Consider the following 16,355-nt stretch of genomic DNA (forward strand, 5'->3'; position numbering starts at 1 on the left):
ACTAGCCCAAGTTATCCACACATACTCACTCTACACTTGGTCACCTCCATTCTTTCTCAATCTTCACCGCCTCCCATTATCTCATTCATTTAAAGTCACTCCCGATGTAACCCCTGTTTCCACTCATCACTCTTGTTCTGTTCCCGATTCATTTTGAGTTGCTCCCACTCTGCCTTGCGGTACCCTCGTTCAGTCACACTCCGCCTCGGATTTACCACTTTTTGCTCACATTGGGCTCCATTTCCCCCACTTTACTCACCTTGGGCTATGTGACCTTCATCCCCTCTCCCCTTGCCTCACAATACCCAATTACTCACCTTCTTCTGCTCTTTACTTCCATCCCCTCTCACTGTGCCCAACATTACCTCCATTCACGCACATGCTTTTGCTCATTCACCTGGGCTGATTCCCACTGGGATCTCTGCACATTACTGGAATGCTGCCCCGCATACCTACCCCATCTAATCCCAGTCTGCCTCTTATTCACCTCTGGTCGCTCTCCTCCCTCGTAGTATCCCCACTCAAACAAACTCGACTCGATTCACTTATTCACATTCTACCTTGTATTCATTTCTGTTTCCTCTTATTCTGCCCCTTGTGTCCCCCATTCTTCCCTCTGTGCCTCACATGACTTCCATTCACTGCTACTTTCTCCCTAAATTCACCTCTCCTTACTCATATTGTGCTCCATAAACCATCATTCATTTACACTTCAATCCTTAGTACTCATATCAACTTGCACTCTCATGCTTTATCAACCCCATTCACATTCACCACCTTTCATTGCCCCATTCACTCACAGTCCACTCCATCTTTCACTTTTTGCCACTTAGACGGTGCCTCATTTCCCCATCACTTACTCAGTCTCATCCATAAGCTTAAACTGATTCAAAATTGAATGCGTAGGGCTTCCCTGGTGGCGCAGTGGTTGAGAGTCCGCCTGCCGATGCAGGGGACGTGGGTTCGTGCCCCGGTCCGGGAAGATCCCACATGCCACGGAGCGGCTGGGCCCGTGAGCCATGGCCGCTGAGCCTGCGCGTCCGGAGCCTGTGCTTCGCAACGGGAGAGGCCACAACAGTGAGAGGCCCGCGTACCGCAAAAAAAAAAAAAAAAAAAAAAAAAAAAAAAAAAAAAAAAAAAACTTGAATGCGTAGTTATTTCCTCACTCTGTCCCACACTACCCACATTCACTCCACTCTACTGCTCATTCACCTCCCTGCCATTCCCCTTTGTCTCTCCTTGCCCCCATTCATTCCCAATTTGTCCTTCATTCACCATTATTCACCGCCCCCTGCCCTCCCTGGTCCCACATGTCTCTGTTTAGTGACACATCTGCCAAGACAGAAAAGTCTGATGTATTGTTCAGGATTCAGTTTGGCTGCACATACCAATACCACCCTAAATACCAATAGCTTCAAGAGGATGGAAGGGGATTCCTCTCTTGGAGGGCTAGAGTGGCAGCTCCAAGCTCACCAGAGAGCTGGCTGCTCGTATGCTGTAGCTCTGCCAAACTCACCTGCTACCTCATGGTCCAAAATGATTGCTCACCATTGGCAACACTTCCACAGTTTTGAGAAAATGTATCTTAAGAGCAGTTTTAATGACTCACCAGCGAGGTGGGGGTGGCCTTTGGGTTGGAGTGTCACATCGTGCAGGTTCTGTGGTGGGACCAGCTACCTGTCAGCTTTCCACACCCCTTCACCTAGCTACCTGCTGCTTAGGCCACTGAATGAGTTTGTACCTGTAGGGACTGATGGTAGAGGATGCCCAGGACAGAGAGTGGGCATCCTAGCTCCACAGCAGAAAATCTGGTTTCACATAGCTTGTGGATATGCACTGTGAACCCTGGGACAGTTTCTGCAGGGCTGTATCACTGGCTCAGAATATTTTTGGAGCTGGAAATCACTGTACCCCAACACCCACCAACCCTATAGGATTTCCCCCTCCACACAGGGGTGTGTGTATATATATGTGTGTACAAGGTGGTGGAGAAGTTATGTTTACAGGATGGAAGAGGCCAGACTGACAGGGGCCCTAAAGGTCCAGCCCCTCCTATTTTCCACATCCTAATTCATTAAGAGAGTTGACAAGTTTTGTACCCAGGAGGTACAGATCCTTAAGAGAGCAAGAGACCTGAGTAACTTCCCTGCTTTCTCTCTTTGCTTTGTCTGCTAGGAAGCTCCATCTATATTCCTGCCCCCCCAAAAAAAAAATTCCTTGCCTGGTTTTAATGGTTCTGGAATGAACACCCTCAGATATTTTCTGGAAGTTCTGTGGGATACTGAATAAACAAAAGAAGAGTATTATTGGGTAGAAGTTAAGGATCTGATCTTGGGAAACTGTGTGACTTTGGGCAAGTTACTTAGTCTCTCTGGGACTCAGTTTCCTCACCTAACAAGATGGGTGGGACCACAGGATTGTTCACAGAAAGTGGGGACTATCTGAGGCAGGTCATGTCATGTGCTTCACACAGTGCCTGGCACACAGGAGATACTGAGCTAGGTCTGAGCCTCCATTATCACTTGCTGGGCCTGTTGGCAGGAGCCTCCTTATTGTTCTCCCTGTTTTCGCCCTTGCCCTCTGCAATCTGTCATCCACAAAGCAGCCTGCAGGTCATCTTTTTATTTTTTTCTTCTTATTAAAAAAAGTTTTATACATACACACATCTAATTTTATTTTAATCATCATCATCAGTTACACAGCACTTGCTGTGTTCCAGGCATTGTTCTAAGCCATTTACAATTATCAGCTCATTTGTCACCACAGTCCAAACGAGGTAGGTGCTGTCATTATCCCCCATTTTATAGATGAGGAAATTCAGCACAGAGGAGTTGAGTCCTGCCCTAGATTACACAGCTGGTAGGTGGGAGTTTGCAACCAGGCTGTCTCCATCACGTTTGTTTGGTTGGTTGGTTCTGTTTTCTCTCCTGCAGTATTCCCAATATGTAGAACACTACCTGGCATATGGGAGGTGCTTAAGCAAATTTCTGCGGAGCTCATGTCCTAGTGGTACAAGACAGGCAATAAACAAGAGTCTAATCTACGTGTATTTTTAAAGTTAATATATAATGCTGGATTGCTTCAGACTGGTGTTTTAAAAATCTGATCCCCCTTAATGGCATCCCATTATGTCAGAATGAGACATGAGCTCTGTCCCTGGCAGAGGAGGCCCTACAGCATCTGGCACCCACTCACTTCTCCCTTGCCCACACCTTCTATATGCCCAACACACTGACACTGTTTCTGTTCCTCCAACGTGCCAAACCAGGTCCTACTTCAGGGCCTTTTTAACAGCCGCGCCCTCCACCACAAAGCTCTTTGCTTCAAATATTTGTGCGGCCGGCTCCTTTTGACCAGCGTAACTGTCACCCCCGACAAAAGGAGATCGTCCCTGCCCATCCTGAGACAACAACATTGTCAGTCACTACTTAACACATCCCCTTCATCCCGGTGTGTGCGTGTACTAGGTGGCCATTTATTTATTCTTCAGCTTCTTGTTTGTCTGCACACCGTCCTTCAAACGCTAGGCTGTAAACTCCCAGCCTTAGTCACTGGATGGAGCCAGTGACCTCTCCCTACCTCCTAGCCTTTGTGCATGCTGAGCAATTCCGCCACGCATCCCGACTTCCTATTCAATTACACCTGCAAACCCGATACTGCCCTCCAGGTTCAAGACATGAAATTCCTGCCTGCTAGTATTCTCCTTAATTGGGCCCTTTCCCTCCCTCCATAAGGAAACCGATCTTTGGAGTCTTAGGAATGACGGCCTCCGCAAATTTAAAGTAAGCACCTGTTCTACACTGCCGCCCTCGAAGGGAAGAGACGCAGTGGGCGCGGCCATCGTTTCAGAGCAGTGACGTCACCGGAGCGGCCATCTCCCCTCTGCGCCTGCGCTGCAGCCCCGTCGCATTCGCGTCCGGCAGGCGGGAGGGGTCCCCATGTTGACTATTGGTGTACGCGGGCTCAAAGCCCCCACTGAGCGTGCGCACACCGGCCGCTACAGCCCTCTGGGCTGCGGAGCCGGAGTTGGTCCCAAAGCGGAAGTGCTTCTTGGGGCCAGTTTTCGTAACGGTCTCCTCTGCAGCGAGCACAAAATCTGTGTCGAGAGAGAGGTTGAGGGGGCGAGTAGTAGGGGTGATGGGCTGAGTGATGGGGAGTTCTGGGGGACGAATGAAGCGGGTGTTGGGGGGGTCACTGATGTGGGAGGTTGTGGGGTGGACCGAGAGGTCAGCGAATGAGGGTTTGTGGGCTCAATGGTAGACAAAGTTATGGGGCTAGTCGGGGTTGAATGGGGCATATTAAACGTTGACTTTTACACATTTTCCAGCACAGTGACCTGCGCTAAGGGTTCATACGCACCCCTCAAGCTCCTCCTTAGGCGCCCCCGCCTCTCCCTCTGTTCCTCTCCCCTTGCCCGAGCCCCGAGGTAGGGGCCTTGTGTGAATGCTCCAGCTGAAGTGAATCTGCACCCGAAGGCTTCCTTTTGGCTCCTGGGCAAGACGTCCCCAGTGAGGTGAGGAGAAGCAAGAAGAGGCACCAGAGAGAACTCACCTGATTAGGGGCCTCGCGCAGAGCCTGGGGCTTGGGAGGCGTGGGCAGGGTCTGGTGTTGTGGGGTCAGGCGGGGTGGGGGTGGGGATGGGGCTTAAAACGCCTGGGAATAATAGTGTTAAAGTTCAGTGGGGTTTTTTGGCATTTAACACGTAAGTAACACATTTGCATTATAGATTGATTAGAAAATAGAGAAGAAAATAAAAAAGAACTAATTTTAGCCCACTCTGTTTAAATGTTCATTCTTTAGACACTTTTTAGTGTGTATAAGGGATATGCATTTTTAAACATTTAACGTATGGTTTTAAAATGGGTTCCTTAAGTTTGATAACCTGCCTTTGTTTTCATTTAGAAGTTACTGCGATTCAGCTTAAAGATTTATTCTGTAACATTTAAAAAACTTGTAATTTAGATATATGTACAGAAAATACACAGATAATAAGTGTACAGTACCATACAACATTATTTTCAGTAGCTACATAGAATTTAATCCCTTGTATTTCCTTATTAATCCCATATCATGGGTCATAGAGGATCGTTTAAGTTTGGCATTGTTAAAGTCAATGCTGAGATGAAGGTACTTAAAGAGAAATTATGATACATTATTTCATTAAGGAAAATACCTAGAAATACAATTTCTGAGTCAGTACACAAGTATGTATAGAAGAAAACCTTTTGTGTTAGATGTTCACATGAGGAAAATACTCAAGAATACACAAGTGGTTGTTAAAACCACATGGTCGCCCAAACTTCCACAGAGCAGCTTCATGTGAGGGGATTTCTAGGCCGATAATTCTGGGCACTGGAAGCCTGATGGGGTCTCTCATATGCTCTCCACTTCTCCACTCTTTTAGCTCAGGCTTCACACATCTGTCTTTTCCCAAGAAGAGCAGGAAATGGCCAAAGCCCAGGTAAGGATATTGTGTGTTCCTTCTTTTATTTTACCATGAATGTGATGAGTGATGTAGGAATCTCAGACATAAAAGAAAATTATTTATAAATAAGCATTAGAATCAGGGAAAATGAGACAGCAGCAAGGCCAGGTTAGAATGTAGACAAATGACTTAGGGCAACAGACAGTTACGCAGTACAATATTAGTTGAGTTGCAAATTTCTCTTTGAGCCTCTGGCAGCCAGAGGTAGTCTGGCTCACTTTACTCATCAAGCCCTCAGGGAAGTAAAGGTTTCCTGCAATTGCCTTTCAAGGCATTTCTTTGCTGAATCTTCGTGTGAATGGTGGAATTGTCGTCAATCACAGCCTAATGATAAATGCAGTCTCTGGTTTCCTGCAGATATTCCTTATAGCATTCTTCAGTGAGCTGGAGACATAATATCTAGATGTAATTTGGGAATGAAATATCTTAGGGAATTTGTTTGTCTTCCAAATGATTTTGCTGAAGTAATTTTCTCAGTTGGACTTTTGATTCTCATTTGGCCAGGGACAAAGTCCTGTAGGCACCCACAGCCCACCATCTTTTTTCTTTCACTTAAATTTTTTTTATTTTTAAAATTAGTGTACTGTAAAATTGATTTTGTTGTTCAGGTCGATAAATGTTAACACCTGTGTAGATTGTTATAACTAATCTATGGGATAGAGAATAGTTTCATCCCGCCAAAGAGCTGCCTCATGCAACCCCTTTCAGTCATATCCTCCCCTCCCTGTAACCTCAGGCAACCACAGACCTGTTCTGTGTCACTAGAGTTTTATCTCTTCAGGAATGTCATATAAATGGTATCATACAGTATATAACTTTCCTTTTTTCAAATTAAACTTTCTTTTGCAACAATTGATTGACATGCAGTTGTAAAAATAATACAGAGAGATCTTTACCCAGTTTGCATCAATGGTAGCATCTTGCAAAATTATAGCACAATGTCACAACCAGGATATTCACATTGATATGGTTAAGACACAGTTCCATCACCACAAGGATCCCTTATGTTACCCTTTTATAGCCACATCAATCCCTTTCCCCCCCTCACCCTATGCCTAGACTTCTAGCAATTACTGATCTGTTCTCCATTTCTAGAATTTTGTCATTTCAAGAATGTGATATAAATCAAAGCACATAGTCTGTAACCTTTTGAGATTGGATTTATTTTCACTCAGTATGATTCCCTGGAGATTCAGCCAAGTTGTGTGTGTCCATAGTTCTTTGCTTTTTAGTGCTGAGTGGCATTCCATGATGTAGATGTACCACAGCTTATTTATCCATTTTCCTTTTGAAAGACATTTGAATTATTTTCAGTTTTTGGCAGTTGTGAGTAGAGCTACTTTAAACATTCATATACAGGTTTTTGTGTGAACATATGTTTTCATTTCTCTAGAGTAAATATTGGATTGCTGGGTCATGTGGTAAGTGTATGGCTTAACTTTTTAGGAATCTGCCAAATTGTTTTCTAGGATGGTTGAATTATTTTTCATTTCCACCAGTAATGTTTAAGAATTCCAATTGCTTCACATTTTTGCCAGCACTTGGTATTGTCAGTACCGTTGACACTTGAATAACGCTGGGGTTAGGGGCACTGACTCCCCCAGTAGTTGAAAATCCACCTACAGTCGGCCCTCTGTATGTGTGTTTCCAACTAACTTGCAGATCGTGTAGTACTGTAGTATGCATTTACTGAAAAAAATCCACATATAAGTGGACCCATGCAGCTCAAACCCATGTTGTTCAAGGGTCAACTGCGTTTTTAATTTTACTCATTCTAGTGTGTAGTGTTATCTCATAATGGCTTTAATTTGCATTGCCCTAATGGCCAATGATGTTGAATATCTTTATAAATACTTATTTACTTTTTACATATCCTCTTTGGCAAAGTGTCCAATCAGGTCTTCTGCCCATTTTTAAATTGGATTGTTTGTTTTATCACTATTGAGGTTTTTAAAAATTAATTAATTTATTTATTTTTGGTTGGGTCTTCGTTGCTGTGGGCGGGCTTTCTCTAGTTGTGGCGAGCGGGGGCTACTCTTCGTTGCGGTGCGCGGGCCACTCACTGTTGTGGTCTCTCCCGTTGCGGAGCACAGGCTCTGGATGCGCAGGCTCAGCGGCCGTGGCTCACGGGCCCAGCCGCTCCGTGGCATGTGGGATCTTCCCGGACCGGGGCAGGAACCCGTGTCCCCTGCATCAGCAGGTGGACTCTCAACCACTGCACACCAGGGAAGCCCTATTTTTAATTTTTTCAAGAACCTCTATACTGTTTTCCCTAATGGCTGCACCAATTTACATTATCACTAACAGTGCACAAGGATTCCTTTTTCTCCACATCCTTGCTGACACTTGCTATTGCTTGTCTCTTTGATAATGGCCATTCTGACAGGTGTGAGATGATAACTCATTGTAGTTTTGATTTGCATTTCTCTGATGATTAATGATGTTGAGCATTCTTTCATGTGTTTGCTGGCAATCTGTATATCTTCTTTGGAGAAATGTCTATTTAGGTCTTCTGCCCAATTTTGGATTCAGTTGTTTGTTTTTTTGATATTGAGCTGCATGAGCTGCTTGTAAATTTTGGAGATTAATCCTTTGTCAGTTGCTTCATTTGCAAATATTTTCTCCCATTCTGAGGGTTGTCTTTTGGTCTTGTTTATGGTTTCCTTTGCTGTGCAAAAGCTTTGAAGTTTCATTAGGTCCCATTTGTTTATTTTTGTTTTTATTTCCATTTCTCTAAGAGGTGGGTCAAAAAGGATCTTGCTGTGATTTATGTCATAAGAGTGTTCTGCCTTTGTTTTCTTCTAAGACTTTGATAGTTTTTGGCCTTACATTTAGGTCTTTAATCCATTTTGAGCTTATTTTTGTGTACACTGTTAGGGAGTGTTCTAACCTCATACTTTTACAGGTACCTGTCCAGTTTTCCCAGCACCACTTATTGAAGAGGCTGTCTTTTCTCCACTGTATATTCTTGCCTCCTTTATCAAAGATAAGGTGACCATATGTGCGTGGGTTTATCTCTGGGCTTTCTATCCTGTTCCGTTGATCTATATTTCTGTTTTTGTGTGAGGACCATACTGTCTTGATTACTGTAGCTTTCTAGTATAGTCTGAAGTCAGGGAGCCTGATTCCTCCAGCTCCATTTATCGTTCTCAAGATTGCTTTGGCTATTCGGGGTCTTTTGTGTTTCCATACAAATTGTGAAATTTTTGGTTCTAGTTCTGTGAAAAATGCCAGTGGTAGTTTGATAGGGATTGCATTGAATCTGTAGATTGCTTTGGGTAGTAGAGTCATTTTCACAATGTTGATTCTTCCAATCCAAGAACATGGTGTATCTCTCCATCTATTTGTATCATCTTTAATTTCTTTCATCAGTGTCTTATAATTTTCTGCATACAGGTCTTTTGTCTCCTTAGGTAGGTTTATTCCTAGATATTTTATTCTTTTTCTTGCAATGGTAAATGGGAGTGTTTTCTTAATTTCAGTTTCAGATTTTTCATCATTAGTGTATAGGAATGCCAGGGATTTCTGTGCATTAATTTTGTATCCTGCTACTTTACCAGATTCATTAATTAGCTCTAGTAGTTTTCTGGTAGCATCTTTAGGATTCTCTATATATAGTATCATGTCATCTGCAAACAGTGACAGCTTTACTTCTTCTTTTCTGATTTGGATTCCTTTTATTTCTTTTACTTCTCTGATTGCTGTGGCTAAAACTTCCAAAACTATGTCGAGTAAGAGTGGTGAGAGTGGGCAACCTTGTCTTGTTCCTGATCTTTGTGGAAATGCTTTCAGTTTTCCACCATTGAGGATGATGTTGGCTGTGAGTTTGTCATATATGGCCTTTATTATGTTGAGGAAAGTTCCCTCTATGCCTACTTTCTGCAGTGTTTTTATCATAAATGGGTGTTGAATTTTGTCAAAAGCTTTGTATGCATCTGTTGAGATGATCATACGGTTTTTCTCATTCAATTTGTTAATATGGTGTATCACATTGATTGATTTGCGTATATTGAAGAATCCTGGCATTCCTGGAATAAACCCCATTTGATCATGGTGTATGATCCTCTTAATGTGCTGTTGGATTCTGTTTGCTAGTATTTTGTTGAGGATATTTGCATCTATGTTCATCAGTGTTATTGGCCTGTAGTTTTCTTTCTTTGCGACATCCTCGTCTGGTTTTGGTATCAGGGTGATGGTGGCCTCGTAGAATGAGTTTGGGAGTGTTCCTCTCTCTGCTATATTTTGGAAGAGCTTGAGAAGGATAGGTGTTAGCTTTTCTCTAAATGTTTGATAGAATTGGCCCGTGAAGCCATCTGGTCCTGGGCTTTTGTTTGTTGGAAGATTTTTAATCACAGTTTCAATTTCAGTGCTTGTGACTGGTCTCTTCATATTTTCTATTTCTTCCTGATTCAGTCTTGGCAGGTTGTGCATTTCTAAGAATTTGGCCATTTCGTCCGGGTTGTCCATTTTATTGGCATAGAGTTGCTTGTAGTAATCTCTCATGATGTTTTGTATTTCTGCAGTGTCAGTTGTTACTTCTCCTTTTTCATTTCTAATTCTATTGATTTGAGTCTTCTCCCTTTTTTTCTTGATGAGTCTGGCTAACGGTTTATCAATTTTGTTTCTCTTCTCAAAGAACCAGCTTATAGTTTTATTGATCTTTGCTATCGTTTCCTTCATTTCTTTTTCATTTATTTCTGATCTGACCTTTATGATTTCTTTCCTTCTGCTAACTTTGGGGTTTTTTTGTTCTTCTTTCTTTAAGTGCTTTAGGTGCAAGGTTAGGTTGTTTATTCGAGATGTTTCCTGTTTCTTAAGGTAGGATTGTATTGGTATAAACTTCCCTCTTAGAACTGCTTTTGCTGCATCCCATAGGTTTTGGGTCGTCGTGTCTCCTCTGTCATTTGTTTCTACGTATTTTTTGATTTCCTCTTTGATTTCTTCAGTGATCACTCTGTTATGAAGTAGTGTATTGTTTAGCCTCCATATGTTTGTATTTTTTACAGATCTTTTCCTGTAATTGATATCTAGTCTCATAACGTTGTGGTTGGAAAAGATACTTGATACAATTTCAATTTTCTTAAGTTTACCAAGGCTTGATTTGTGACCCAAGATATGATCTATCCTGGAGAATGTTCCATGAGCACTTGAGAAAAATGTGTATTCTGTTGTTTTTGGATGGAATGTCCTATAAATATCAATTAAGTCCATCTTGTTTAATGTATCATGTAAAGCTTGTGTTTCCTTATTTATTTTCATTTTGGATGATCTGTCCATTGGTGAAAGTGGGGTGTTAAAGTCCCCTATGATGAATGTGTTACTGTTGATTTCCCCTTTTATGGCTGTTAGTATTTGACTTATGTATTGAGGTGTTCTATGCTGGGTGCATAAATATTTACAATTGTTATATCTTCTTCTTGGATCGATCCCTTGATCATTATGTAGTGTCCTTCTTTGTCTCTTTTAATAGTCCTTATTTTAAAGTCTATTTTGTCTGATATGAGAATTGCTACTCCAGCTTTCTTTTGGTTTCCATTTGCATGGAATATCTTTTTCCATCCCCTTACTTTCAGTCTGTATGTGTCTCTAGGTCTGAAGTGGGTCTCTTGTAGACAGCATATATATGGGTCTTGCTTTTGTATCCATCAGCCAGTCTGTGTCTTTTGGTGGGAGCATTTAATCCATTTAAATTTAAAGTAATTATCAGTATGTATGTTCCTATTCCCATTTTCTTAATTGTTCTGGGTTTGTTATTGTAGGTCTTTTCCTTCTGTTATGTTTCCTGCCTAGGGAAGTTCCTTTAGCATTTGTTGTAAAGCTGGTTTGGTGGTGCTGAACTCTCTCAGCTTTTGCTGCTCTGTAAAGGTTTTAATTTCTCCATCAAATCTGAATGAGATCCTTGCTGGGTAGAGTAATCTTGGTTGTAGGTTTTTCTCCCTCATCACTTTAAATATGTCCTGCCAGTCCCTTCTGGCTTGCAGAGTTTCTGCTGAAAGATCAGCTGTTAACCTTATGGGGATTCCCTTGTGTGTTATTTGTTGTTTTTCCCTTGCTGCTTTTAATATGTTTTCTTTGTATTTAATTTTTTTTTTTTTTTTGCGGTACGCGGGCCTCTCGCTGTTGTGGCCTCTCCCGTTGTGGAGCACAGGCTCCGGACATGCAGGCTCAGCGGCCGTGGCTCACGGGCTCAGCCACTCCGCGGCATGTGGGATCTTCCTGGGCCGGGGCACGAACCCTTGTCCCCTGCATCGGCAGGCAGACTCTCAACCACTGCGCCACCAGGGAAGCCCTGTATTTAATTTTTGACAGTTTGATTAATATGTGTCTTGGTGTGTTTCTCCTTGGATTTATCCTGTATGGGACTCTCTGTGCTTCCTGGACTTGATTAACTGTTTCCTTTCCCGTATTAGGGAAGTTTTCAACTATAATCTCTTCAAATATTTTCTCAGTCCCTTTCTTTTTCTCTTCTTCTTCTGGGACCCGTATAATTCGAATGTTGGTGCGTTCAGTGTTGTCCCAGAGGTCTCTGAGATTTTCCTCAGTTCTTTTCATTGTTTATTCTTTATTCTGCTCTGCAGTAGTTATTTCCACTATTTTATCTTCCAGGTTACTTATCCATTCTTCTGCCTCAGGTATTCTGCTATTGATCCCATCTAGAGTTGTTTTTTTTTTTTTCTTTTTTTGCGGTATGCGGGCCTCTCACTGTTGTGGCCTCTCCTGTTGCAGAGCACAGGCTCCAGACGTGAAGGCTCAGCATCCATGGCTCATGGGCCCAGCCGCTCTGCGGCATGTGGGATCTTCCCAGACCGGGGCACAAACCCGTGTCCCCTGCATCAGCAGGCGGACTCTCAACCACTGCGCCACCAGGGAAGCCCTAGAGTATTTTTAATTTCATTTATTGTTTTGTTTATCGTTGCTTGTTTCCTCTTTAGTTCTTCTAGGACCTTGTTAAATGTTTCTTGTATTTTCTCTATTCTATTTCCAAGATTTTGGATCATCTTCACTATTGTTATTCTGAATTCTTTTTCAGGTAGACTGTCTATTTCCTCTTCATTTGTTAGGTCTGGTGGGTTTTTATCTTGCTCCTTCATCTGCTGTGTGTTTTTCTGTCTTCTCATTTTGCTTATCTTACTGTGTTTGGGGTCTCATTTTTGCAGGCTGCAGGTTCGTAGTTCCCTTTGTTTTTTGTGTCTGTCCCCAGTGGCTAAAGTTGGTTCAGTGGGTTGTGTAGGCTTCCTGGCGGAGGGGACTAGTGCCTGTGTTCTGGTGGGTGAGGCAGGATCTTGTCTTTCTGGTGGGTAGTTCCACATCTGGTGGTGTGTTTTGGGGTGTCTGTGGCCTTATTATGATTTTAGGCAGCCTCCCCGCTAATGGGTGGGGTTGTGTTCCTGTGTTGCTAGTTGTTTGGCATAGGGTGTCCAGCACTGTAGCTTGCTGGTCGTTGAGTGAAGCTGGGTGTTGGTGTTGAGATGGAGATCTCTGGGAGATTTGCACTGTTTGATATTACATGGATCTGGGAGGTCTCTTGTGGACCAGTGTCCTGAAGTTGGCTCTCCCACCTCAGAGGCAGAGCACTGACTCTTGGTTGCAGCATCAAGAGCCATTCATCCACACGGCTCAGAATAAAAGGGAGAAAAAGTAGAAAGAAAGAAAGAAAAGAAAGAAAGAAAGGAAGGAAGGAAGGAAGGAAGGAAGAGAAAGAAAGAGGATAAAATAAAATAAAATAAAGTAAGATAAAATAAAATAAAGTTATTAAAATAAAAGATAATTATTAAGAAAAAAAATTTTTAAGTAAAAAAAAAACAAAAAATGGATGGACAGAACCCTAGGACAAATGGTGAAAGCAAAGCTATACAGACGAAATCTCACACAGAAGCATACACATACAGACTCACAAAAAGAGGAAAAGGGGAAAAAATAATATATCTTGCTCTCAAAGTCCACCTCCTCAATTTGGGATGATTTGTTGTCTATTCAGGTATTCCACAGATGCAGGGTACATCAAATTGATTGTGGAGATTTAATCCACTGCTCCTGAGGCTGCTGGGAGAAATTTCCCTTTCTCTTCTTTGTTCGCTCAGCTCCCGGGGCTCTGCTTTGGATTTGGCACTGCCTCTGCATATAGGTCGCCGGAGGGCGTCTATTCTTCGCTCAGACAGGACGGGGTTAAAGGTGCCGCTGATTCAGGGGCTCTGGCTCACTCAGACCGGGGGGAGGGAGGGGCATGGATGCAGGGCAATCCTGTGACGGCAGAGGCCGGTCTGACGTTGCACCGGCCTGAGGCGCACCATGCGTTCTCCCGGGGACGTTGTCCCTGGATCACGGGACCCTGGCAGTGGCGGGCTGCACAGGCTCCCGTTAGGGGAGGTGGGGATAGTGACCTGTGCTCGCACACAGGCTTCTTGGTGGTGGCAGCAGTGGCCTTAGCGTCTCATGCCCGTCTCTGGGGTCTGTGCTGATAGCCGTGGCTCGCGCCCGTCTCTGGAGGTCCTTTAAACGGCGCTCTGAATCTCCTCTTCTCGCGCACCAGGAAACAAAGAGGGAAGAAAATGTTTCTTGCCTCTTTGGCAGGTCCAGACCTTTTCCTGGACTCCCTCCCGGTTAGTGCACTGAAGGGGTGCACTAACCCCTTCAGGCTGTGTTCGCGTCGCCAACCCCAGTCCTCTCCCTGGGATCCGATCTCCGAAGCCCAAGCCTCAGCTCCCAGCCCCCGCCCGCCCCGGCGGGTGAGCAGAGATGGCTCTCGGGTTGGTGAGTGCCAGTTGGCACCACTCCTCTGTGCGGGAATCTCTCCGCTTTGCCCTCCGCACCCCTGTGGCTGTGATCTCCTCCGTGACTCCGAAGCTCCCCCCTCCGCCACCCGCAGTCTGCCTGTGAAGGGCCTTCCTAGTGTGTGGAAACCTTTCCTCCTTCATAGCTCCCTCCCACTGGTGTGGGCCCCGTCCCTATTCTTTTGTCTCTGTTTATTCTTTTTTCTTTTGCCCTACCCAGGTACGTGGGGAGTTTCTTGCCTTTTGGGAGGTCTGAGGTCTTCTGCCAGCCTTGAGTAGGTGTACTGTAGGAGTTGTTCCACGTGTAGATGTATTTCTGGTGTATCTGTGGGGAGGAAGGTGATCTCCGCATCTTACTCTTCCGCCATCTTCCTAGCCTCCTTATCACATTTTCTTAATCCATTGATCCAGCCATGGACACTTAGGTTGAGTCCTTGTCTTGGCTATTGGAAATAATGCTGCAGTGAACATGAAGGTGCAAATATCTTTTCCAGTCAGTGTTTTTGTTTCCTTTTGAATAAATACCCAGAAGTGGAATTGCTGGATCATATGGTATTTTATTTTTAATTTTTTTTTTTTTGCGGTACGCGGGCCTCTCACTGTTGTGGCCTCTCCCATTGTGCAGCACAGCCTCCGGACACACAGGCTTAGTGGCCATGGCTCACGGGCCTAGCCGCTCCGTGGCATGTGGTATCCTTCCGGGCCGGGGCACGAACCCGTGTCCCCTGCATCGGCAGGCAGACTCTCAACCACTGCGCCAGCAGGGAAGCCCTATTTTTAATTTTCTGAAGGACCTGTATACTGTTTTCCCTAATGGCTGCACCAATTTACATTCTCACTAACAGTGCACAAGGATTCCCTTTTCTCCACATCCTTGCTGACACTTGCTATTGCTTGTCTCTTTGATAATGGCCATTCTGACAGGTGTGAGATGATAGGTAATTGTAGTTTTGATTTGCATTTCTCTGATGATTAGTGCATCTTCTAATGTTCCTGTTGGCCATCTGTATGTATTCTTTGGAAAAATGTCTATTCAGGTCCTCTGCTTTTTTTTTTTTTTTTTTGCGGTACGCGGGCATCTCACTGTTGTGGCCTCTCCCTTTGTGGAGCACAGGCTCCAGACGTGCAGGCTCAGCGGCCATGGCTCACAGGCCCAGCCGCTCTGCGGCATGTGGGATCTTCCCAGACCGGGGCACGAACCCATGTCCCCTGCATCGGCAGGCGGACTCTCAACCACTGTGCCACCAGGGAAACCCCCTCTGCTTATTTTTTAATTGGGTTGTTCGTTTTTTTGATACTGAGTTATGTGAGTTCTTTATATATTTTGGATATTAACCCCTTATCAATTATATGATTTGCAGATGTTTTCTCCTATCTGGTAGGTTGCCTTTTCATTTTGTTGATGGATTCCTTTGGTGTACTGAAGCTCTTTTTTTTCAATGTAGTCCTATTTGTTGAGTTTTGCTTTTGTTGCCTTGCTTTTGGTGTCAAATCCAAAAAAAAATCATTACCGAGACCAGTGTCAAGGAGCTTACTACCTATGTTTTATTCTAGGAATTTTATGGTTTGGGGTCTTATGTTCAAGTCTTTAATCCATTTTGAGTTAATTTTTGCACATAGTATAAGATAGTGCTCCAGTTTCATTCTTTTGCATGTGGCTGTCCAGTTTTCCCAACACAGTTTATTTTAGAATTTATTGAAGAGGCTGTCTTTTCCCCATTGTATAGTCTTGGCTCCTTTGTCATAAATTAATTGACCATTTATGCATGGGATTATTTCTGGGCCTTCTATTCTGTTCCATTGATCTATGTTCTGTTTTTATGCAAGTACCATACTATTTTGATTACTATAGCTTTGTAATATAGTTTGAAATTAGGGTGTGTGATGCTGCCAGCTTTGTTGTCCTTTCTCAAGATTGCTTTGTCTATTCAGGGTCTTTTGTGATTTCATACGAACTTTGGATTGTTCTGTTTATGTGACTCATTCATTTTTATAGCTGTATAGTATTCTATTAGTGGATGTACCAGTTTGTTCAACCATTCTCCTATATACATGTGAATTTTGGTTGTTTCAGTATTTTGTAATTAAGAATAATGCTG

At 43.6% G+C, this 16,355-nt stretch overlaps 2 protein-coding genes across 3 annotated transcripts in view; one reads left to right on the forward strand and one right to left on the reverse strand.

Annotated features, from left to right (window-relative positions):
- LOC132417940 (zinc finger protein 81) overlaps nt 1-16,355 on the reverse strand; it is a 142,314-nt gene that overhangs the window by 23,441 nt on the left and 102,518 nt on the right. The gene's annotated exons all lie outside the window — the stretch shown is intronic.
- The window catches only part of LOC132418006 (zinc finger protein 182), a 28,847-nt gene continuing 16,937 nt past the window's right edge, over nt 4,446-16,355 (forward strand). For both annotated transcript variants that reach the window (XM_060001906.1, XM_060001907.1), the window contains exons 1-2: nt 4,446-4,513; nt 5,405-5,461. In XM_060001906.1, the coding sequence (XP_059857889.1) occupies nt 5,447-5,461 (15 nt within the window). In that variant the 5' untranslated portion in view covers nt 4,446-4,513; nt 5,405-5,446. The remainder of the gene's footprint in view (nt 4,514-5,404; nt 5,462-16,355) is intronic.

The sequence above is a fragment of the Delphinus delphis genome, chromosome X (genome assembly GCF_949987515.2).
Source record: "Delphinus delphis chromosome X, mDelDel1.2, whole genome shotgun sequence".
Classification (NCBI taxonomy): domain Eukaryota; kingdom Metazoa; phylum Chordata; class Mammalia; order Artiodactyla; family Delphinidae; genus Delphinus; species Delphinus delphis.